This window comes from Amphiura filiformis, chromosome 7, assembly GCF_039555335.1.
Source record: "Amphiura filiformis chromosome 7, Afil_fr2py, whole genome shotgun sequence".
In the NCBI taxonomy this organism is placed as follows: domain Eukaryota; kingdom Metazoa; phylum Echinodermata; class Ophiuroidea; order Amphilepidida; family Amphiuridae; genus Amphiura; species Amphiura filiformis.
The window spans coordinates 47051364-47076478 of NC_092634.1; the positions used below are offsets into that span (position 1 = coordinate 47051364).

Consider the following 25115-nt stretch of genomic DNA (forward strand, 5'->3'; position numbering starts at 1 on the left):
TTCAAAGACACACAGAGTTACCCGAGAATGACTGTTACAGATCCTATAGATAACTGCTAGAAATGCAGGTCATTCAAAAGTCAACTTTGCACAACATGTAACCTCATACATACATCACAGTTCTTGTCAGGACCATATATGTGTCTTTGAGTATGCACTGTGGAATCTATAGATGAGTTGACTTACCACTGCTGAGACATCCCCTCCAAGGCTCTGACAGTACTGCTGAATCAGCTGGTGCTCATCATCACTGCAAAATGCACAAAGAATAAAGCAAATCAATAATACAAAACATCAACATTTTCCAGTGTTACACAAGGAAAACTGTAATAAAAGTATCTTAACCCCCTGGACACTACTGGTCATCTTACAGCATTTCTGATTGGTTGATAACTTAAAATGCTCATTTCAATTGCCAATTATGACTAGGCTTTAAACAATTTATGGTCAAACTTGCATTTGCAGATGATCTTACTAATACCCTCCTTGATTGGTTCAAAATTGGGACACAATATTCATTTTGGCCAATTGGCAGGTGGTTTTCATGGTGTTAAATTAACCTAGTTACTCTGACATTATAAAAAAAATAAACATATGTATATCTTCAGAGGAGAGGTTGCACAAAAAAATGATTTTTTTTTTGGAGTATGAAAATGCATGAAGTAGTAAGTACACTCATCTTGTTGTAAATTCATCCAAACTTTTCATTGAACTTTCTGTAGGTCTCATGGGTCTCATGTTACAGTCCAATTACTTCTTGATTAAAAGCTGATGAATTGCTATTCCTGGATACTGAATGCTAGTTACAGAGTTTGTCAGAAAATGTTTGAAATATACTACTTTTCCCAAAATATAATTTTTAAGAAAGAGAATGATCCATATCTTACTGGACTTCACTAAACTACATCAGTTATATAATACCGGTTATGTTAATATGACCATGTCACAAGTTTTCTTCCCATCTGATAATATACTTACAGATCTGGAGTTGATGCATTCAATGTGAAGGAGCCCTGTTGTTCTACCTCAGCCAAGCGACTTGCGTAGAGCTCTAACCTGGTATGCATATCTTGATTGGCCATTACTTGCGGTGATGCCATGGGACTAAGAAACAAAACAAAATGAAAATCATCAAGTCATTTATTTCATAATATAGGCCTATGTAGGACTGAGAAGCCAGATAGGATGGTACATGAGCTATTTTTCACTATTCTCATCACTTAAAATCATTTTTTTCATACAAAATCAAGATTTTCACACTTTCCTGTACAAAAATATTGAAAGGATTCTTTAGAATTATTAGCATTCTTTAGATCTTGATCAGTTTTAGTAAAATTAGTACAAAATATTCGAAATCAGAACTAGTTGGGAGGTCTGTATTACAGGCCTAAAATTTTCATGAAAAATGTTCCATCCAAAATAGTGCCCATTGTGGCAAGTCTTTAATCCCATCACATTTGAAATAAAACGATATGATTAAATAATTGATTACAAAAATGATAACTGATACTATTTGTAAGTTTAATTACCTCTTTGCAACTAGCATGCCACAAAACAATCACTTTGAGTTGTAATTTTTGGCAAAAGAGGGTTATCATTGCAAAACAGATGAAAATGAAATAATAATATATTATTGGACAATTGCTTGGATTATAAATTGTCAAAAATATATGACTAATAATAAAATGATATAGCTCAAATATAACAGTTCAAGTAAATTCAAGTAATGGGAGCAAAGCTTCCCAGACCAACTGGATGAAAAATCAAAAATTAATGATAAATCAAAAGTTTCGGATGTGTTGTAAAATAAATTATAACCAGGTCCACGTTACTGTGTAAAATGATAACCTTACCTCTATTTCTACATAACACTATTAACTGTGAAACTTCATATCTGTTACTCAACCAAAACAAGCAGCTCCATTCCTTGAAGATGTTACAATCTCACTATATGTGACATGATCAAGGGGCACATGTCGGCAATTTTCAATTAGAAATTTTTTACATAATCCCAGCCAACACAAAACGTTTTCGACATCATTCGCAAAAGGTTATAAAAGGTTGTCAGCAAACGTTTAAATGTCGGGTTATATAAAGGGTATATTAAGAGTATAAAACGTTTTCATAACCTTAAAAAACATTTTTTGATAATCTACTGCTCAGCAAACAAAAATGGTTTTCAGAAAACGTTTAAATGTCGGGTTATATAAAGGGTATAAAAACGTTTTAATAACATTCCAAAAACATTCTTGAAAACTTGATACAAAACATTCTAAACAGAATGTTATTTTGGGGTTGAAAAAATATTTTTGCGAAAAATGTTTGCCCAAAATATTTTCAATAACGTTTTAAAAAGCGTTTTCATGACCTTTATATAACCCGACATTTAAATGTTATTAAAAGGTTTTGAAAAAACATTTTAAGAATATTTCTGTGTTTGCTGGGTTCAAATATTTTAGCATAATGTTATTCAAGTATTGACATAATATTTGGCAAAGATGTTTGCAAAAAATAGTTTACAATAACATTTTTGAAAACATTTAAAATATTGTTGTAGTGTGTTTTTCATACAAAACGTTTTAAAACGTTATCATGACCTTTATATAACCCGACATTTTAATGTTATTAAAACATTTTTACCTAAACCAAAAGCCAAAATATAACTTATTTAAAACGTTTTTAAAACGTTTTTGTGTTTGCTTGGATTTTCTGGCAGTATACGAATGCTACATTTTGATGCAAACCCGATCAAAAACGGACATCGGGTTACCGAGTTAAGAGCAATTTATCAATGGCTGAAAACAGTATAAAACAAAAGAATTTGAACACTGTTTTTGCCAATATCTCAAAAACAGTATTAGCGACATCCAACTCATTCCCCTTGATCATGTCACATATGGTGGATTTCAATGTGTCACATGAAAATGGACCATTTTGCCAGTAACATGCTCATCCATCACTACACAGTTCTTTGACACAAAAATCCTTGTACCCTTATAAAATAACCTTTGAATGTGTTGGGTACTCATATTCCATAACTTGAGGTCAACTTTTTCAGATATGATAGTTGACTGGAGGTCATTGAACTATGTCACTTCACATGACACCATCTTGGTTTCTGGTGCAACATCGGAAGAATAACAGATTCAGAAGTCTCACAATTTTTATTCAACTACTGCAATTCCCTTCCTCAAGTCAATGGTGTAGCTCTTTCATATATTCCTGGATGTGCAACTTTGTGCTTGTATGCAAGTGACCCAATCTAAATCAAGAAGACTTACATAGCCAAAGTTTATGAAGAGACAAGTCAAAATAAGATAACAATTTTGAAACGAAAATTGATCCTTTAATTGGCAATGTCTTTGCAAATGCACACGCTTGACTCTTGGTGTTTAAGAAATTAGATTAGAAGAACCCAGAATTGGCACACCTAATTCATTGTCACTCCTGGGGACCTCTAGCATTTATCTCAGATGATAATTGTTGTCTTGAAACACAATCAAGTGATACAAAAGCAAGCATATCACTTTAGTGCGCATAATCAGCACATTGCATTATATGCATATTGCAAACAAGCACTATGCACCAAGAATCAAAGTTTGCTATGCTCATATAGCAAATTATTCCAGGGGTGTATATGCCATATATATATTCCTCTCCATGAGCATTATTTAAACATGGTAAACTGCTTCCACTAGTTCAGTCAAATTTCCAAATATTCTCCAGCAGACTGGCCTGTATCAGATCAGGTTACGATTTACCACTTCACCCAATTCTGCACCCAATCACTGACTTGAGCAAGACAAAAGCACTATCTATAGACCTGTCTAAACTAAAAGAACTAAAAAAAGCCAACCAAACGGGGAACACATACGACTCAAGATCATCTCCTTCTAGTACTGACTGGACTGGTAGATAGCCGACTCGCGGATGCTTCTGATGGTACCGCTTCGATTTGAATTTGTTGCGCACCACTTTGGCAAAATCTCGCACGTCTTCGCCTGAGGTTGTCTGCAGTGGGAAAGACAATGTTATTTTAAGTAATTTAATTAACAATAGAGCTGGAAGGTAGAGAAAAAAAAACAAGAAACATGCAATTGTCATGTGAATTCTACAAAAATTGTATCTGTAATATAAAAGCTGCTTCAAGTCGTTTCAGTCTATTTGTTGTTTGCTTAAGGCGTGTCAGAGGGGAGCATGATCTAGCGGTGTTTGCATTCAAATTTTGAGACACATAAAGCTGACACATAGAATGAATGGTATGGGTTCTATGAAGGAGGTCCCAAGGCTTGACACAAAGGATCTCATTTCCACCCCACATGCATGATTTTTCTCAGGAAAATTGCATTATATGCGCATACGACTTGAAAATGACTGGGTACTTTTATGGTACACTTGCCAAACTCATGTTTCTTCGAGAAGTTCAGTACCATAAAAAATATCTTAACTTGTGATCTTATGTCTTCTCTCTAACCTCTTCACTGACATGTTTGACTGTTTGGGAACATATTGCATTAAAGCAAACTTACCGTGGTACAGTATTCTTGCATAGGGTGGGCTAATTTGTGATTCTTGGCTTGACGGCCAGAGAAGAAACAATTCTGTAAATAAACACAAAATTCGAAAATGTAAGATATGCATTGTCCAAATGATATGATATTGCTATACATAAGTCACATCATCACTGTTATGGGATTTGTAACTTTTCAAAATACATTGTAAAGAGCATTGATCACTTGATTGTAATCATGAGCAAACAAGTACAGGGTACATCCTTAGTAAAGTAGAGAGTTCACAGAGTTGAAAGGTCGTAAGTCATTGAAATGACCCTTACCTGACAAAGGTCAAAGTTGAAGCACTTGAGGCACCGATATCTAAGACCCACAATGGGGAATTCTTTACAGATGTTGCATTTAGCCTGGTGTTTGGCGGTTTCTGAGGCAGCCAGTCTGTGTAGGATTGGCATCCACACAAGAGACTGGGGTTCTAGCTTCATCCAGGCCAAGAACTGGGCTGGTTCTATGTGTGGCTTGCCACCATTCTGAAACACAAAGAATTATCAAAAAAATATTTATTTCTATACTCAGGTCCATCAAGATGGATTCCAGAGAACAATATATAAGACATGATTCAAACAAGTGATTTAATTATCATTCTGAAATACTTGTACCCCAGACACCAACATGGCTGCTAGTTCAATTGATACTATTGTTCTGGTTGGTTTATTGCATAGGTCAGTATACCATTTTTCACCCTGATGTAGCAGTGACGTCAGTTCGCATTTCTTTGAGTGGGTGCTGGCGTACACACACACACGCACAAGCTTAAAAGACGCTGCATAGATGGGCACACAAAACAGTTGCCTCAACGTGTTAATGTCACTGCCACATCATGGTAATATGGTACAGTTTGTTTCTTAACCCCCTCAGCACTACATGCCGATCTAACATTGCCTCTGATTGGTCAATTACATGATATCTTCACTTAAATCACCAATCAGAATGGAGCTTTGCAAATAATTCACCCCAATTTTTTTGCATGGTGAAATTATTCTAACAATGTTGCTGATTGGTCCAATTGATAATGAAAACTTTTTTTGACCAATAGTCAGGTAGTTCTCATGGGGTTAACTTAAGTTATGTAATACTGACACATCTCAGCAATTAGGGAACTACTTTGTTCTTGGTATAATTGGAAATCACAAAATCACCCATCTTTAAAATCACCAATCTTGATCAAGTGACTTACCATAGTGAAACAGCTGCGTACACTGGGTTCTATATTGCTTCCCCCAAATGATGCGACCTCTCCTAGCTGACGTGGTATCTGTACACAGTCATGGAGAAGAAGTCCAAGGCCTCTCTGGTCTATGAAACCATTCTGATCAGCTACCAGACGGATAATATCTGAAATGAGGAAAAATAATAACAAATTGATTTACTTATTGCGATATATTGGCAGATGAAAAGACTGATTTGTTAACAGGGTGGAATGTTGCAATAATACAGTTTGAAGCATGTTTGGCTATGGATGCTTTGCAGAAAACTTGCATAAGTGAGTGCTATGACAGGGGGTTATTTGGACTGGCTACTAGAATACTGTAAATCAATGCAAATGCAAGATAGTTGTAAGTGCATGGCAGTAACTAAACACTTACATCCAATTTGTATTCAAGTGTATTATGTTAAGATCCAGGATACTGTGCAAGACACATTGTGTAGTGTTCGGGAAAATGAACTGATTTTAATCGTACATTCCCCTCCCAATCCTGACTACAGGGGCCTTATAGTATTAACACATCTGAGACCATGAGGATAGCTTAGGCTCATGGCTTACACAAGAATAGTTGAAAGGAATCAACAAGTTTTACTGACATCACATTTTATAACTATTGTTAATCCATGGACGAAAAAAATAACAGACTGCGTACAAGCAGTCAAAGTCTCAGCATCACCCAATAATGAGGGCCGATTGTTCCATGAAATGCGACAGACAACACTGCTACGAACTTACCGCAGATTTTCACGGTCTATCGCCTAATCGCAAAGGCATGCAACACTCTATAGTATATATGCGAAGGCATCCAACGCTGGCGTGATTGTTAGACACGGCACGATCAAACAATTGACTCTCATAAATATGCGCGAATTCACAGTATACAATGCATGGGGACTTTGACTGTTGATACATGGTCTGTAGTAGTCTCCATGTTAATCACTTTTATTGAGTAGACTCATTATGGACTAGACAAGTCCACTATGTGTCTAATATATGTCGTAAAGATAGAAAGGAAAACATATCAACTTACATCTATACTTATCCTCTAGATGTGCTTTACACTGCATGATAATTGCAACTTTGAATGATAACACTCGTATTCTGCCACTACGAACACTGTACACAAAAAAACCAGTAAATCAGTTACATGTTTTGCAATTTATGGGACTGTTTTAACAATTCAACACAGAATGGGCAAGTCACCTGGAAAAAATGTTCATTTCCCAGGAATGTAGACAAATTTCCCTCCCAACATATCAGGATTTCCCACCATTTCTTACATATTTCATTATCCAAAAAAGAATAATTTTCCTCCAGATTACCAACTTTCCCAGGAATGAGATTCCTGAATTCCTAATTTTTTCCAGGCCGGATCATCAGTGAGCTGAGACACATTCAAATAATAATAACCCCAATTTTTATTCTGTCTTTCAGTATTGGGTATCTCCAAAGAACGGCTACTGCAAGTGAACAGAGACGACTTCACTTACAATCTTATTCAATACACTTACGTATCATAAACATTAAGTAACCAGTTGAGGCACATGTCGACACACTGGGGAACATTTACAAGATTGGGATGATCTAGGGCCAGGTTCTCATAGATGGTTGCTAGGCAGTTAATAATCTCTGTTACATCTATGGTGCGGTCATTGGTTGTCATATCATGCTGCTCAAAGATGCTGTGTAAGGACGTCAATGGCAAGAGATCCACTGTAGCAGAGATGGAAACAATAAAACATTAACATTATTATCTTATATGATAGAGTAAATATTTTACAGAAAACATAAATGCGATTTCTAATTTTTGCAGCCATTTCCCCTTTGCGACTGATGCAGGGTTGGCAAATTTATCACACCTTTTTCTGCGGCGACAAATGTTAAAAAGAAGAACAAAGCTAATCAATGACTTAAGCGGAAATCACAGTCGAGCAAGAAATTAAAATCACAGCGGAGAAATCACCATTCAATTAGTATGACTTTGTATGATAGATTCTTGCATGACGTGTCATATACGTTTAAAACGTGCTCTATTTTGTTTTTTGAAAACTAGTTTCTGCAAATGATTAACTGAGTTTTTAAAACACTGAATTAAAAATAATGCCACCATGATATTCTACAGAAAGTTTCCTATACCTTCAACATAGAGCCATGTGCTGAGGTCACACATCAATTACAGACACACTGTGCAGTTAGTAAAGGCAAATGGACAGTAAGTTTAGAATGACAAAATATTCCTACTTACAACAAAGAGCCTTCTGTACCCTCCTCATCTTCATGCCAGTCCTATAGGCAGAGAACTTGACAGCATTCAGGTCTGCTAATGATTGGAAGAGCTCCGTCATCTTGGGGTGGTCCCAATGGGTGGTTTCTGTAGTATGACTGAATATAAACAGTGAAACCAGAAGTAAGATAAAGAACTGAGAACTGAGGATGCATATCCCCATAACCTACTTTATTTGTATTATGCTGGAGAAATGATTAAGCAGTAATGATCTCCTGTACTTGTGTACTTGCGTAATATTTGTTTGTGTGTATTGTATACCCCCACTGATTACATTAGACCCAGTTTTATCCACCGTTTTTCAGTGGGAGCTGTTCGCCTAATGGTTAGAGTGTCCGTCTAGAGATCGGAAGTCGTGGGTTCGAATCCCATGCAGGCACATTCCCTTGCTTTTTTTTCAAGTTGGGTTGTGTGCTGGTATGGATTTGTGTTTATTTGTTGTCATGTTTAATTGTAACACTTCTGGTTGGTAAACTGTTCTTTCTTTCTCTTCACAACAGTTAGTTATAGGGAACAATTATTATTGTTTAAATTTTAACTTTCTTTTGAAATTATGGGGTATTTTGTTTTATTTCTTTTCATTTCACAATGAAAATATTACACCAATATGAACAACACTAATACACAGTTATATTGCTATATAACAAAAGAAAGAGAAATTTCATAATTATAAGCCCAAATTATTAATTAGGAAAGGGTACTTACTTTATGAAATAAGCCACTTTGTTGCCAGCTACAGCCCTTTCCCATGGAGGTTGTACTGAGGCTATAAAAAATAAGAGAGATCCTTTCATTGGATTGTTGTTGTTTTTTTCACTTCATAATACTCCTACAACTGCTGATACAGGTACCTGTATGCTACTGCTACTGCTATTATTTCAAACACCAGTTTGTGCACTATTGTGTGCAATCATACACCTTAATGTGTACAATCGCTACTCCTGTGCAACATTTAAACCACCGTATTTCACATTGTACATGAATACTTTGTGGCAATTTAATGATGATAGCCTGATAGTATATAGAAAGAATAGAGTTTAGTATACCAAACATGTAAGGGTTAAGTTTTAGGTTTATGAATTAGGATCAGGGCTGAGATGAACAGAAAGGTCAGAGTTCAACTGAAGGGTCATAGTTAGAATTAGGCACGGTATTACACACTTCTATCATTAATTTGATATGGATTTGGAGCAACCTGTAATGTTGTACAGGTGTATCATCAATAAAGAGGCACTATGCAGTAGTTCTACTATGTCAGTAGATAGAGGGCAAGTCTCATGTTAAGACTTTCTCTACTTCCCAAAACTCATTTTGCAATAGGTGATATTACTATTTGAACGTTTCCCCCAAAAAGCACGCTATAAGCTTACCTCGTAAGAAATGTTGTGATTGAGGACCAAAATCCATCATGGCTTCCTGCAGCTGTCTGGACCGTTCTTCTACCGATAACTGTAACGAGCGCCACCGTCTGATCAAATCTTCAAGGCGACTCTGGTTGACGGGACTAAGCGTTACCTCCTTTGGTGGGAACTGACTAGCCAGCACGGTCATGTGATCAACATCTCTCTGTATGGGTTCTAAGCTTTCCTTATATCGCTGGAAATAAAAGAGAATTTCTGACATTTCTTTTTTGAAAAATGTTTTTTCCTATTTTCAAAGAGAGAAAATTGATTAAAACCATATAAAAAGGTTGTAAATAAAACAATTTCAGATTTCTTGGAATACGGCAGAGCATCCATGAAATTATTCATTAATGAATAACTATCACTCTTACTTTCAGATGTGAATTATGGGAGAAAAGAGTGAGAGAGGAAGTTTCTTAAAAGCTCTTGGCATTATAGCATGCAAAGCTTAAAAATAAAACTCTCTTGGAGTACATTGTTGTTGAATTAAGATACTTTTCCCAGAAATCGAAAACAACATAGACAGATTTATATCAATCTCAGATGTTTTTTAGAATTTAATTTAGAATTTGCTGAAAATATCAAATAACTAACTGGAGCTCAAATGTCCATTTTTTTTTTTCATTTTTAAATTTTGTAAAATTTTTGCGAAATTATGTTAAATTTGGCCAAAAATTTGGTTAAATTTTCTTGGAATATTTTTTTTATAAATATTGGTTCACTTTCAGATTCCTGGAGGCACTTCTCTACCCAAACCAAACTTGAGTACCTGCTCCAGAGAACCCGTAGTATTTATAGACCTATGACTGAGTGTGATACGCAAGTTGTTTTCCACTGGATTCACAACCCAGAAGCTTTAGGCAAGTTGTTTTTGTGCTATATTTGGGAAATAGCACAAGGTCTTAAGTGAAAGATAATTCTCTCCTCTACGGGTAAATTTTATATCACAAGTTTCCTACTATGTTAAACAAGTATGCATGCATGCATATACCCACATAGGTGCACGCAAATACACTTTTGTAGCTTTACTAATTTCCATAAAATGCATAAATCCAAATCAATTAAATTTCCTTGTGGGGTTGTTAGTTAGAAATATCTTCACACTGAATGAGGTCATGCATTCCTCCCCAAAAAGAAATATCCATACACCCCTAACACTAATAAATTTATACAAAGTTGCACTAATTAACTTATTTTTTTGTCATAACACCCATCCACACCACTATTGCACTCTCAACCACACCACCATTGCATTCTCACCTTCAAATCAGCTATATGTGTTGGTAAACTATCAATGATGATTTCTCCTACCGGTACCCATTTAGTTCTAAGACCTTCAGCTTCATGCAACTTGGTATTGACATCATCCATGGCTTGGTGTAATCCTAACATCTTCTGCAGAAGAAGAAGTGGACAAAATGATGCAAAACAATCATTCATGCAAGTTCACTGGTCGTGTTATGAAGATGAAAAGCTTAAATTCTGAACCCGGCATTTGTTTGAAAGATGAGCAAAGACAACGGTTAACCTCTGCATACTGATACATTGAGAGTGTACAAAATTAGTTTAAATAAAACATCTGCAGCTTGGCTCCTCAACATCTGCAACACTATTTCTGCACATCAGCGTCTAATGATGTCTTAAAAGGTTACAATCTTGGCGCGTTATTGAGGAGAGGGGCAGGGAAGGTGAGTCTACACATATGTCATTTGATTCATGAGAATTATGTTAAGTGCACTTGTCAATGTGTGCTCATTTACTGATTTTCATGATAAATTGAATTACAAATTGGAGAAGATTCTCTTGATAACTTGTTTTACAAATCTGAGAAGATTTTCCTGGTAACTTATTTTACAAATCTGAGAAGATTCTTGTAATAAAATGTGTTACAACCTGAGAAGGTTTGACTATTTTAGAGGCCTGCAAATTTCAGTGGATTTGTCATTATTTACAGCTACTGTTTGCATAATGCTTGAAGTATGACTTCAGAAACATTTTCCCTTTTTAGGGATCAAATAATAACACAAGAGGGTCAAACAAGCTATAACTATAGTAATTTAAAAATTTTCACACCAAAACTGGTTTCCAATATTAGATTTAGAATTGGTTCTTATTGTCCAAGTAATTTCAATATCAAAATGGAACCTAAAATAAAACACATTTTCATTTCAAAAATTCTGATTCCTCCCTGCTTTAATATTGACTGCTCCCTTACAGTTTGCCCACAAGATTCATACAGGGTTGCCAATGCCATCATATAAGAGCCTAATTGGCAATTTAAAAAGCTTTCTACAACAAACTATGATCACATCTGGTCCTATAGAAAACAATGGTTATGAGAAATCAAGTTTTTGGCAATTTTAATTCTAAGTTTAAAATAATCAGCAATGTTTTAATAACCCTGACCATCTGTTGTAATAGTGACTGTATCATGTAGTATATCATAATTGGCTATAGTGTGAGTGTGGAATAGATAGTGATAGTTAATGTCTCTGAAGAAATCAGTTTAAAGGGGTCAAACAGTTTCAATCAGGTGAGATACAATCAAGTGTGAATAATGTTTAGCACTTGAATGATTTTTTTTTAAATTGCTTGTTTTTAGCCCACAAATTTCAAGTTTTTCAAAGACTTACACACTAAATAAACATTTTTTCACATGTTTTTATTTTTGTGAGAGTTAATCAGAATGCAAAAGTAAAATATCACACGAAATTTCTACTGTAGCAGTAGCTGTACAAGGTGTCTACCTCCAGTCTATTTAAATAGGAGTAACTTGGGGAAATCCTATACTATTACAAGGTGTCTAGCTATTGCCTGTTCAATATTACTTGAGAAAATTGGGTCAATATAACACTTGCAGCTTACTCAGTCTCCAACAACAGTGATTTAATATGCAATCGGGACACCTGCATGAAACTTGGCATTATCTATCAGATTTATATCCCATAAAGATAATATTGCATTGTGACCTGTCCCGGTGATTGGGTCTTTATCTAGTATTTTAGCGCATCTTCACTCACTAGGATCCACAACATGCTCATCTATCAGGACAAAGTTCTTTAACACCAATACATTTGTACATTCATTGAATGACCTTTGAAAATTTGGGTACAAAAACTCATACTCTGTAACTTGAGGTCAAATTTTGCACTATAATTGTTTAATAGAGGTTATTGAACTATGCCATTGGGATGAGGCTATTGTGGTCCATAGCGACTGGACTAAAGTCGCAATTGAATTTAATGATAGTCATCAATATCAATGGAATTGACCGGATGTAGTAATTGTTTTCATTTCTGCTATCAATGCACACAAGTACAGATACAAAGGAAGGGCAAATAATCAACTAGAGTCTAACCTCATGGCTGGATAATTGAAAATCTGGATAAGTGAATTGTGGGTAATTATCTATAGATTGCACAGAATGTCCCATACATATGATATATAATGCAGCAGTAGTATTAAAATTGGTTATAGATTACCTAATATAGGGTAATAACACTAGATGGCAGTATGGGACAGAGATTTGTCCTTTTAATGCTTCAGAGCATGAAATGAAGGTGTTTTCTGATGAAGATCACATTGGCGGATAACAGAGGGATCAATATAGAAGCTCTGAATAAAGAAATTTGTACTGTCTCATATACTAAACAGATGCTTTAAATTTGCTTGCATTGTTACCCATATATCCAGGCTGTAATATAGACGAACCTGAACCTCTTTTCTAAATGCATCCCGATCTCCAAGTACTAAATTATTGAAGAACATATTGAGTGATAAAGTGGACCACTGATTAAGATGGCTGTAACTGGAGAAACATTTGGGGGTGCTCGGAGAACAAGGGGTAGACACTATCATTGCACCATAGCAATTATCGGTGCCTAGTGTAAATAAATATTACTAAACATATCAACAATTCATGTTACTACTGCAAATGTCTTTAAGTAACGTCTTGCAATTTATCAGTTAATTACAGACAGTGGAGGTGCCATGGGGGACATATCCCAACTTAAGCTTTGCCAACCCTGTTAGAACAAAAAATCATGCAATATTCCATTATATGTGGGTCAAAATTTACACATTTAAGCCTCTTCCTGGGTAAATATTCAGATTGTTACCACCTGGAAAAAAGTCCTGAGTGCCCTTCCTCTGTAACAAGCACTAGGATCTACATCATGCTCATCTTAACGCAAAGTTCTTTAACCCCAATATGCCTGTACACTCATAGAATGACCTTTGATTGTAACAGGTACAAAACTCATATGCCACAACCTGAGGTCAAATTAAGAGCTATGCATATTGAATATGGGTTATTGAACTTTGCCACTGGAAATTAGAGTTTTTTTTAATCCTAGTGAACCCAAATTCAACTTACAGCCATGACGTCCTCCAGCTTCCGTTGCCAGTTGTCCGACTGCCCGTTCAGGTGGTTCCAATTCTCCTGCAACTTGCCGACGCTGTTCTGCAAGTCTTGGACTATCTGCCTTGTGTTCTCATCCAGCATCTCACGCTCATTGTCTAGACTGCTTCCATCACTACTACTCGCTGTTGTACAAAAAAAAAGAGAAACCAAAAGTGTTGGCACGGGTTAGCATTCATGTTATGTTTGTTCTTAGATGTTAATGGATTATAAGAACTCGATGATGTTTGTTGATAGGTGGAGCACCCATCCATAAGCCTACTTCCAATGATTTAATACGTGGCTAGCACAAATCGATGTCATATCCATGACCTTTTCTTTGTAGTTGAAATATGAGGATGGTTAAGACTATTAAAGGTATTCTGCCTTTAAATGCCTTCCAAATTTATAGTCTCAGTAGCTTTCTTTCTCCAACTCCCTTGTGCAGGGGTGTACCATGGCCACTGGGCAGACTTTAATGCTGGGAACAATTACATGCCTTCCAAATTAGTCTCTTTAAAATGCTTTGCAAATTAGTCCCTTTAAAAAAGACTTTGCTGGGTAAATGCCTTCCAAATTAGTCTCAATATCTTTTCTTCTTCCCCCTCCCTTGTGCAGGGGTGTATTGGGGCCACCAAGCTGGGGCAGACTTTAATGCTGGGGACAATTAAATGCCTTCCAAATTAGTCTCAATATCTTTTCTTCTCCCCCTCCCTTGTGCAGGGGTGTGCCGGGCCACCGAGCTGGGGGAAGAATTTATTTCCAAATCGTCCTGCTAACAAGTGCAGATATTTGAATTTTAATGCTAAAGTGGCTCAAAATGAGGACCAATTGTGAGGGCCGAAGGAAAATGCACATTATACCCCGATATTTTGAGCTGGGAGAGGGGAACTAATGGACCTAAGGGATATAGTAGAAGATACAAGATTATTTTTAAAAGTATACAAGATTATTTAACCTGGATCAGTAACAACGATCACACCCTACCATTATATGATCCCCACCACCCTTTGTTTTCCATCACCCCTTTGATAAACATTATAAATAGCCACTTGAAAATCAAAATGTGTTAGCCATGTAAAGTGTATATCAGCAGAGAATATCGAGGTCACATCATGACCCAAACCCACAAGTTTTGATGTCCAAAGTAAGCTTTAATTGAAATGATGCCACCATGAATCCCCAGAGATTATGTTAATATACTCCCTAGTTCGTTACAGAATCCAGTATAAGGCAATTAATGGCAACGTATGAATAATTCTGCAAGCATTATATCCCATCAGAGATGGACATCATGCACAATATTTAGTCTCAATTCTTTGCCGAAGTTCACCAACATGTACTTATTAATGTATTATTTAACTTAAGATCCACAGGTATGATATTTAATACCCGAAACACTGATGGTCGATTCTGAAGTTCATTATTATTGTAAGGTAAGTGAACCGCGCATCTGGGGAGGTTCTTATTATAGATTAAGTCCAGGGGATACTCAAGTTTGGTTTTGGTATAGGGGTGTGCCGCTGAGAATTTGAAAGGGGATCCATCAATATACACATTTTTCAAGACATTTGGACCCATCGATAAACCAAAAGTCAACATTTTTGGCCAAATGTAACCCAAATTGTCTTAGTTTTTATAAATTTCCCTCAAATATTTGGCCAAATTTCAAACATTTTGGCTAGATTGAGGCAAACATGGGCTATTTTCAGAAAAAGTTTCATGGTATCAGCTTTCTTAGCGGAGTATATTGTGATCCTATATTTTCAGAAAATTTTGAAGGACACATCCATATACCAAAATTGGTCTAGAAAAAGAGGACATTCATATACCAAAAGGCCAAAGATGCTACCCATGTTTGCAGCATGTCCCCATATGGTCATATGGTACTTAAGGGAGCTCAGTGTAATCAAAACTATACTCATAAAGATGAGAAATAGGTTTGAATCTCTTGACATTTTAGCCTCCTTCAAAAAAAAAAATATTTTTCTATACAACTTCATACACATTCAAAAATACAATCAAAATTGTGTCAATATTTTGGTGACTCTTTTGTAAATAATATTTTTCCAATTCAAATGGACTTTCTATTTGGAGAAAGAGAAAAATAGGATATATTACATTCAGAAGAATCAGGTCATGCTGGCTACCCACACATACAGCTATTCCTGTTAAACCCCCCCGTGGAAGACATGTCCTTAATCTTCTAAACAGGGGGTGTAGATATCAAATGGAGTGACCTACTTAGGTAGTCCCCTTTTGAAATTCACACTCCCTGTGTGGAAGATTATGATAAATGTCTTTCATAGGGGTGTATGAATTTCAACTGGAACAGCCCGTTCAGAGCAGAAGATAAAACTGTGATAATAATCATTATAAATTTTCCTTAGCAAAATAATACTTCAGCCATATTTCCATTTTGCTTTAAATACCCATTGAGATAATTCTTTTGGTCGTTGAACTAGTTATCATCACTGTCGGAATAAAGAAATTAACTTCATATGGTCACTTGGGCATATTTTATTCTTTTTACTACAGACATTGAGTAAAAATGAGGATTAGGAAGATTCAAGTACTAAGTATTACACTCATTACAAGAACCAGATATGGTGTAGACAAAAAAGTGTAATTTATATGAAGCAAGAGGGCGTTTTTCCCATGGGCCTTATAACAGAGATATTACATGATGAGGAAACGATGCTCTATATGACCTAAACATGAAGAGTTTAGATGTAAAATGTGATATATCGAAAGGCTGCCATGTGCAATTGTTGCATTATGTTACGTAGCAAGATACCTTTGAAACCCGGGGCTGGTGTAATGGGTAATTAGGGAGAGTTTACTTGACAAATTTCCTATATTCCATGAGATATATTTCCACAACAAGGTTGTATCAAGGTGTGGGCTGTTTCAAATGAGGGAGAATGCTTTCCAAAAAAGGATAATACGAACTCAGGTTATAGCTAAAAGTTTGGAGTCATTGAATGAAGTTATAGTAAAACATGATAAAACTAATTGACCCTTTGGGTTACTCAAATTCCTTGAGTTTTCCCTGATTGTGGCTGTTTTCTCATATTCCCTTGTATAATTTTCATATTCCCCGATTTCCTTCAGTGACAGGTTAGGGAACCCTAAATGCAGTAAATATGGTATTGAAACTGAAAGCTGAATTCTATTGTAAAAAGAATTTATACACTAAAATTTATACGGTCCACAACTTATAAGTTCCCCCCCTAATACTTTTAGAATAAGTCAAAAATGTTTTACGAAATGTAAAAATGTAAAACGATATGTATAGCCCTATTTGTTTTACACATGTGGACCAATTTATAGCGTCACACGTCATTGCGTTCAGTCACAATGGTTAATTGTGTAAGAAATGAGAGACCGTTTTAAAAGTGGCACCTGAGTCCATAGCAGTTAGGTTTTCTTTAACAAACACATGAATAGACCTGGCCTACTACTGTATTGTTTGAGAGCTGACTCCTATGGACTCAGATGCAACTTTTAACACTGTTTAAAATGGTCTCTTTTTTGACGTAATGAACCATTGTGACTGAACACAATGACGTGTGACGCTATGATTTGTCCATACGTGTAAAGCAAATACGGCTACACATACCTTTTTACAAGTTTGCATTTTGTCAAATATTTTTCGAATTATTTAAAAAAGTATTTAGGGGGGAACTTATAAGTTGTGGACCCTATATAAAAAAATATCTCTATGAATATTGGTTGAGATGACACAAGGCAGCTATGGCATAGTGTATCCCATTTTGTACCTGACCTCTTCATGTGCAACCTGTCCCTTGATGAAACCACAAAATATGGCCGGCATGTCCCCAAAAGATGCGCTATAACCTCAAAATCCCATAGGAATGTGGATATTACCTCGCAGATTTTAATTGAGTTATCAATTATTATATAATTAACATAATATTGTAATAATCTACTACGAAATTGGCTTAGCAATAAATATATAGCTGATTATATGGTTAGAAAGAAGCTTGACGTAAAGGTTTAGTATAATAACATGGATTTATAACGTGGACATCATGAAGATTACAGCTACCATTAGGGTATATACCGTATTTCCTCGAATAGTCACCCCCCTTCAAATAAACACCCCACCACTTTTTTCAACCAAGATGTTAATGTTGATCTTTCCATGCTATCTTGTGTAGTAAGCTTACCAAGGTGCACACATGGTGTCGGTAGTTGAATGGCGAAAATCTTATCGTAAACCCGAAAGTGAAGTTCATAGTTTGTCATTTCAGTGCGAGTTTTAAGCTTAATCTTAGAATGATTTTAACATGAATTATCGTTCTAAAAATGACCTTTAATAAACGCACCCTTTTGGAAAATGCAACACCCCCGGGGGCGACTATTCGAGGAAATACACTATATATAATAAAAGATAACATGTTAATACTGACATTGACAGTGAAGAAGTGGTCAAAGTACATTACTTAAGCTTATAAATGTCAAGGATAAGAACAATTTTAATTTGGATAATAACAGCATCACAAAACTTATAGAAGTGGGAAGTGAAGTCAATCAATCATAAATAATAGAATATTATGATGATTAAATAGTAATACAATAGTAATACAGAGTAGTACTGTAGCACATCAATGTGTTATCGGTCATCTCAAATACACTGCTCAAAATAGGAATCCTGCCTTCATATTCAACAAAATATGAATCAGAATTCTTCATGATAGAAAGTATTGTATTTTATTCAATGACCGCTTATCGTCAAATATTTCACGGTGCAATCTCCAAAGCTTGACAATAACAACATTCTGTTTGCGACATTCACCCACCACTTTTTTTTGTGTTTTCGTTCTCACACATATTTTTTTTCATCTGTAGAAGTATGATGATGCATATTCTATGATATCGCTCCTATTCAGCACAACAAGGTACGGCTATACAGGCTTTATCAAAAAATTATTGGTACTGCAGACAAACTAGTCCATTTTCAGGAAAATATTCAAAATATTTAATCAATTAAATGTGGAATATAAATGATTGCAATTTGAAATGACTACATAATCTGACAATTTTGTTAAAATACACTACGGTATTGCATTTTGTACATTGTGTTTTGAATAAAAAGGCCATTTTGTGATCCACAGCCTCATCTCCCCCCACTTTCTCGAAAAAAAGTTGAGGATCACAATATACTCCTTTAAGAAAGGTGATACCACATGTCATTGTTCTCTACTAGTAAGATTTACTTCATTTTCCTCTGCCAAGTAAAATAGGAACTTTTATACTTTACCGTCATCATTTTTGTCTTACTTTGTACAAATAATATTACTAAAACGATAATACTAGGGTGGTGTTAAGAACAGTATGTTATGCTTCCGCACAATTTCCTGTCTAATCATATCGTTGTAATACTAGTGGGATTACATCCACCAAGCCAGCTTCAAAACATGAAAAGAGGTCCTTCCTAAAAATGCAACACACAATTTCTTCACAGAATGTGTTCATTTTTATTAAACTTGACACCCTCAGCATTACGTAAGATTAAACCACAATTTCCAATCAGTTTGAGCAACATGCAGTGGCAGCGCCATAATTTTTTTCGGGGGCATTGGGAGAATGTTAATTTCAGGGGGCAATGATTTTTTTCTAATTTTGGGTTTTTACTGGGACCCAAAGTTCAAAATACTTGCCCCTCTGTACACACTAAAAACTACGGGGTTATATTTTCCGTGGTCATTTTGAATTGACCACGTTTGGGGTTGTTTTGACCCCGTAAGGGGGTTGTACTGTTTTAATTTGACCACATTCACGAGGTGATTTTAACCACGATGAACGTGGTCAAAAACTTCGGGGTCATTTTGCCGATACTGTCGCGCATTGATATCAGTTTCAATGTTCAGCTTTGAATATCTCAATTCATAAATGAGTTTAAACATGAGCTGCAATTAATGTTTTTTGATTATTAAATATAGCTAATTTTTTGACCGACGTTGCCCAATTTTACGACTTTAAAATGACTTGCATTTCGGAACTATTTGCACGTACGGTGTACATCGGCTTCCCCGCGTCACATCAGCGCCATATTTGTTCTGATTGTGCAGCTCAGCGGATTGTCGTGTGTCTGCATGATGGAATATGAAAAGTTACTTGGGAAAGTGGGACTGCAAGGATAGACCCTTGTCTATGAACGCAGATTCGGACAATTTCATGCTGTCGTGGCCGGATGTCTTGTCTGCAGTTGTTATAAGCTTACATCAATGATATCATGTAAGCTTATAATGTGTGAACTGTCATGAGGCGTGTCAGTGTGATACACAGATGCATTAGGCCTATGTATAAATTTGCTGCTTATGTAATGCTAGTGTGCAGAGACACACTTATGTCCTGGTGGGTCCAGCAATACCATCCATCGCATCATACTAAAAAAATCCAAACAACCCCTAAATGTGGTTATTGAGTAACCCTATTATAAGCAACCCTTTCAAATGGGTCATTTCATTTGACCCCGAAATGTTGTTATATTTTGACCCCAATGGGGTTACATTTTGACCAAAATACGTGGTAATTGAAATGACCACAGCCAATGGGGTCAATATTGAATAACCCAAATAAGGCAACCCTTTTTTAATTGACCCCGAAATATGGAAATATTTTGACCCCAATGGGGTTACTATTTGACCCAAATACGTAGTCATTGCAATGACCCTGATCAATGGGGTCAAAATGACCCGTCCGTGGTATGGTGTTTAGTTGATAACTATGCTGGGTCAAAGATGACCCCGTTTTGGTCATTTTTTGACCCCGTAGTTTTAAGTGTGTAGTGCCACCACTGGCAACATGATTAAAAATACTCACAAAAATAATCAGGTACCAATCTTTTTGATATAGCCTGTATGTGTGTTTATTTGATTTCAAGCCTAGTTTTTTTTATTCAAGCTTATTTACATACTTCACAATTGATATGCTTTCTATTAGATTTTCATCTTTAAAATAAACTACTCTGCGTCTGTATGTGCATTTCAGAAATTGAATTGCTGAATAGGTTAATACTGAGAAGATGTAATAAAATCACCTTCTCTGGTTAATAGCAATGATACATGCCTCTAAGTGTTTCTAGCTTATTTCCACTCAAAATAAAAGATTGTTTTTGATGTAACATTTTGTAACATAAAAAGAGGAAATACTTCATATGCAGTTTGATGTAGTTAACTCTTTCCAAGCGGGTGTCAACTGCAGACAACAAATTTTTTTTTTAATGTCAAAATTCAATCATTTCAGGTAAATTTTCATGACCATATTTAGAATCAGCATGAAAAATGCATCAAAATGAGTACAAACAAGCCTGGTATTGGTTCAGTGGTTCTTAAGATAGTTCTTGCAATTTTGAGAAAATATCTCAAAACTTTTTATGTTGAAGCCTATGGCCAGCATGCAGATCATTAGTCAAGCACAATCTGGCGTATAGAATTGGAATCACTATTCATGAGGTACGTGTGTTAAGAAAGCATCCGTTTTAAAGTTGAATCAATTTCATGTGTGTTTTTTTCCTTGCAATTGTTTTGTTTTGTGTAAAATACAAAGTGCTTTTGAAAGCTGCTATCTCACAAATTGTATGTCACATCAAATTCTTTCTTTTGAGTAATGAATACTCTTCTTATGAGCAGTGGCGGCATTGGGGGGCATGGTGTGGCAAATCCCCCCAGTCAGAACTCTTGTCCCCCAGAAAAACCCCAAAATAACGAAAATTTCTACTTTTTGCGGTAATTTTGGGTAAAATTTGTTGATTTGACCCCCCCCCCCCCGAAATTCATTTTGCCCCCTGAAAAAACATTCCTAGCGCTGCCACTGCTTATGATTACTGCACATAAATTGTTGTGCAAGTGCATTTTGCATCAATTTGTCTTAAAATGTGAGGGGAGGGCAATTGGCCTGAATTGTCAAAATGTGGCTGAAAAGAACAAAAAATTTGTCACTTTTGCCGAAACGTGGGGGACACCTCCCTACCACGGCTGACACTTATGGTATGCGCTATTTTAATTTTGAAATTTAATTTTCAGTTGGTGATGAAAATAAGTAAATGCATACATCTTTAAATATATTACATGTCCATAGACCACTGAACAATTACACTATTCAATAATTATGATGTAACATCTCCATTTTAATTTTTCCCAGTGAGTGCAAAAAAGTTGTGTCTACCACCACAGTGTTTTTATCCAGTGGCGGCGCCAGGAATTTGGGGGGGGCATTGAGGGGGCAAAGTGAATTTCAGGGGGGGCAAAATCAACAAATTTTGCGCAAAATTGCAGCAAAAGGTGGACATTTTTGTAATTTTTGGTTTTTACTGGGGGGCAAGGGTTCTGACTGGGGAGGCATTTGTCCCCTCATGCCCCCCCCGTGGCGCCGTCACAGTGTTTTATCCGTACAATGAGGTGTGCAAGACGTTAATGCAAAAATGTCATATGAACCATATTGAGCAATAATAATCAAAATTAAATATAATAGCCTTGCAAAATGGAAAAATTGACAAGCTGTTTTTCCAACTTACTCAATTAGTGCAAGAAAGATATAAATAGTATAATAGCAAGCATGATGTCATTATGGATAATAAATTCTCCTGAGTTAAAATATTACAATTTCAATAATAGCCTTTCATTTGAAAGGATGTTGTATGTTCGAGATAATGTCCTTGTTGGTGCAAGAAAATTGTATAAACCATAGCGTGACACTGTTTTCTGTCAGTCAGCATGACGTCACTCGCAATAGACTGCTTCATCCCATTGGTTGTTTTTGCCGAGATTCGGCTGTTCCATCTTGCGCCCTCGGACACGAAGGGAACACTTACCGTTGCACTCAATGGGGGAAATCACAAAACATGTCATGAAATAAATACCTCTTGGTGAAACAATGTTTTGATTTCTTATCAGGGGAATAAACTTCCAATAAATTGGTGTTTTCTACGCGTACAAAATTGACTAGAACTAAAAGGCCCTGTACAAACCAATAGGGATTTTGCAAGGGTGTTCCCTTTAACAGTCGTGTGAAATGGGTAAGTGCACTGGATGGAACAACCCCAACCGACAGAATGGCCCCATTTACACATAGAGAAGTTGACTTCAATTGATCCGGGTCATCATTGACTTCTGAAATCAATTTCAAAATGCGGTGACCATGTCTACACACAAAGTCGATCGAGTTTAAATTCGACCAAAGTTGACTTCCGACTCTGTGTAAATGGGGTTGATGAAAGCCGTACAAATCTATATGCAAATACAAGACCAATATTTGTTCGATTTTTTTATTTTGAGCAGTGTTATGATATTAACTTAAAATTAGATAAAAATTAGACAAGTAATAGCATTATTCCATTCACACCAATACCAGTTCTAAAACACCAACTTACAAATATAAAGAATGGAACGTAGCAAAGGCATTGCTGCAAAAACAGAATACACACAAGAACAGTCACTACTTCCCGATTCCGGAAAAATACAGCACTCATTTTTGGGATTAACAAAATATTATCCTGTTTTACCAAATGAAACATATCTCAATTCTGATCTTTAGTTGGACCTAACTAACAAAAGTCTAATTTTAATAGGGCCAAAATTTTATATATAAAACATCAATTTTTAGGGGGCTTTTGTTTCTTTGTAACAATCAAGCCTATAAGACTTGTGCAATATTTAATATATATCTATACAATCTGAATTTTTAGCAAACGCATTTTACTTTTCTTCTATTTTTCTTAACCAATTATCAAAATTAGCATAAAATTTAGTAATATTTTTAGCCTATGCTCATGATTCTTCTGATGTTTATGTCTTAAATTCTGTGACTACGTTTGTATGAAAAAAATGCAAAATTGCTATTCCAAAAATCTTTTTTTTATTGCAGATTGAGGTTTGTTTCATTTGGTAAAACTTGATAATATTTTTTAATCTAAAAATTAGTACTGTCTTTTTCTGGAATCAGGAGTAGATCGTATTATGCTGTGCTTTAATTAGTTAATTAATTAAGTGATTAATTGTTTGATCTAATTGATTAATATCTGAGAACGGAAATGAGATTAGTAACTATAACAATTTGTTATTTTATGCAGCTTTTTCTAAGTAGAGTCTAGGTTTTGTATTATTATTAAAGAATAAAATAAATAATCAAGTTAATTATACATTCTTTTAAGAACACTTGTGAAAATCTGTGCAATGTTATTGGTTCCTGGCTGTGTAATATGAGATGATATAACACGGCCAGCGAGCACAATGACGCACTACTCACAACAATCTGATATAAAACGAAACTCTATTTGAAGTCCATGTAATGAATTTTCATCACTTTTTTTTAAATATATTTTTATTTTACCTATTATTCGATAATAGCAAATTTTTTATCAAGTGTTCAAGAAAGAGAATAAAGGTATTATAGCCTCTGTTATGCCTCTATTGTATAATATAACACAGGCCATACCATTATTTGAGGTAAAACAACATGTCATTCGGCCTCAATGGTCAATGGTCTATTTATAAAGGAGGATGGCCTGACCTCATCCCCACTTTTTCTCCATCAAAATTAAGATTTTGGTATCAGTGGAAACGCCATATTGTTCTCATTTCACCATGAGAGTATTAGGGCTCAAAGATGTTTGTTTGCATATTATTTTATAAGACAAAATGTGGATGAATCCACTTTTTTCGTCAGACATTAGTCTACAGGTCCTTAAGTACTGCACTCCATTGTTTTACTTGACGCACAGGTGGCATCTACACAACTCACCTGACATATCAGCAGGATCTTTGTTGGCATTCTGTTCTTGCAGGTACAACCTTCCCATCTGGAGATTCCTTTCAATTGTTGGTCTCTTGTCATCAAGTTGTCTCCTGAAGGACTGTAAAAATAGAAGTACACAAGAAAAACATGTTTGGTATCATTTTTATTCTGACCATCTCATCTGAGGTCAAATTATTAAAACTGTCGTATGGGCATGAAACTTGGTGTGTACAGTCAACATATACAGCTTAATATTTGGAAGGTCATTTAGGGGTCATCCAGGAGTCAGCTGAGGTCAAATTAGTAAATACTGTCGTATGGGCATAAAACTTGGTGGGTACAGTCAACATTTACAGCCAAATTTTGGGACGGTCATTAAGGGGGTCATATGAGGTCAAATAAGTAAAAATTGTCAGATGGGCATGAAACTTGGTGGGTACAGTCACCATCAGTCAAGTAATCGCGCCCAGCTGAGAACCGCCAAATA

General features: G+C 35.7%; 1 protein-coding gene across 1 annotated transcript in view; it reads right to left on the bottom strand.

Annotated features, from left to right (window-relative positions):
• LOC140157257 (dystrophin-like) overlaps positions 1 to 25115 on the bottom strand; it is a 392916-nt gene that overhangs the window by 29646 nt on the left and 338155 nt on the right. Inside the window, 15 exon segments of the mRNA XM_072180385.1 lie at positions 187 to 250; positions 979 to 1104; positions 3875 to 4011; positions 4530 to 4601; positions 4835 to 5041; positions 5749 to 5906; positions 6809 to 6894; positions 7290 to 7491; positions 8024 to 8160; positions 8768 to 8828; positions 9433 to 9658; positions 10726 to 10860; positions 13841 to 14010; positions 23265 to 23297; positions 24635 to 24746. Coding sequence (XP_072036486.1) covers positions 187 to 250; positions 979 to 1104; positions 3875 to 4011; positions 4530 to 4601; positions 4835 to 5041; positions 5749 to 5906; positions 6809 to 6894; positions 7290 to 7491; positions 8024 to 8160; positions 8768 to 8828; positions 9433 to 9658; positions 10726 to 10860; positions 13841 to 14010; positions 23265 to 23297; positions 24635 to 24746 — 1926 coding nt within the window.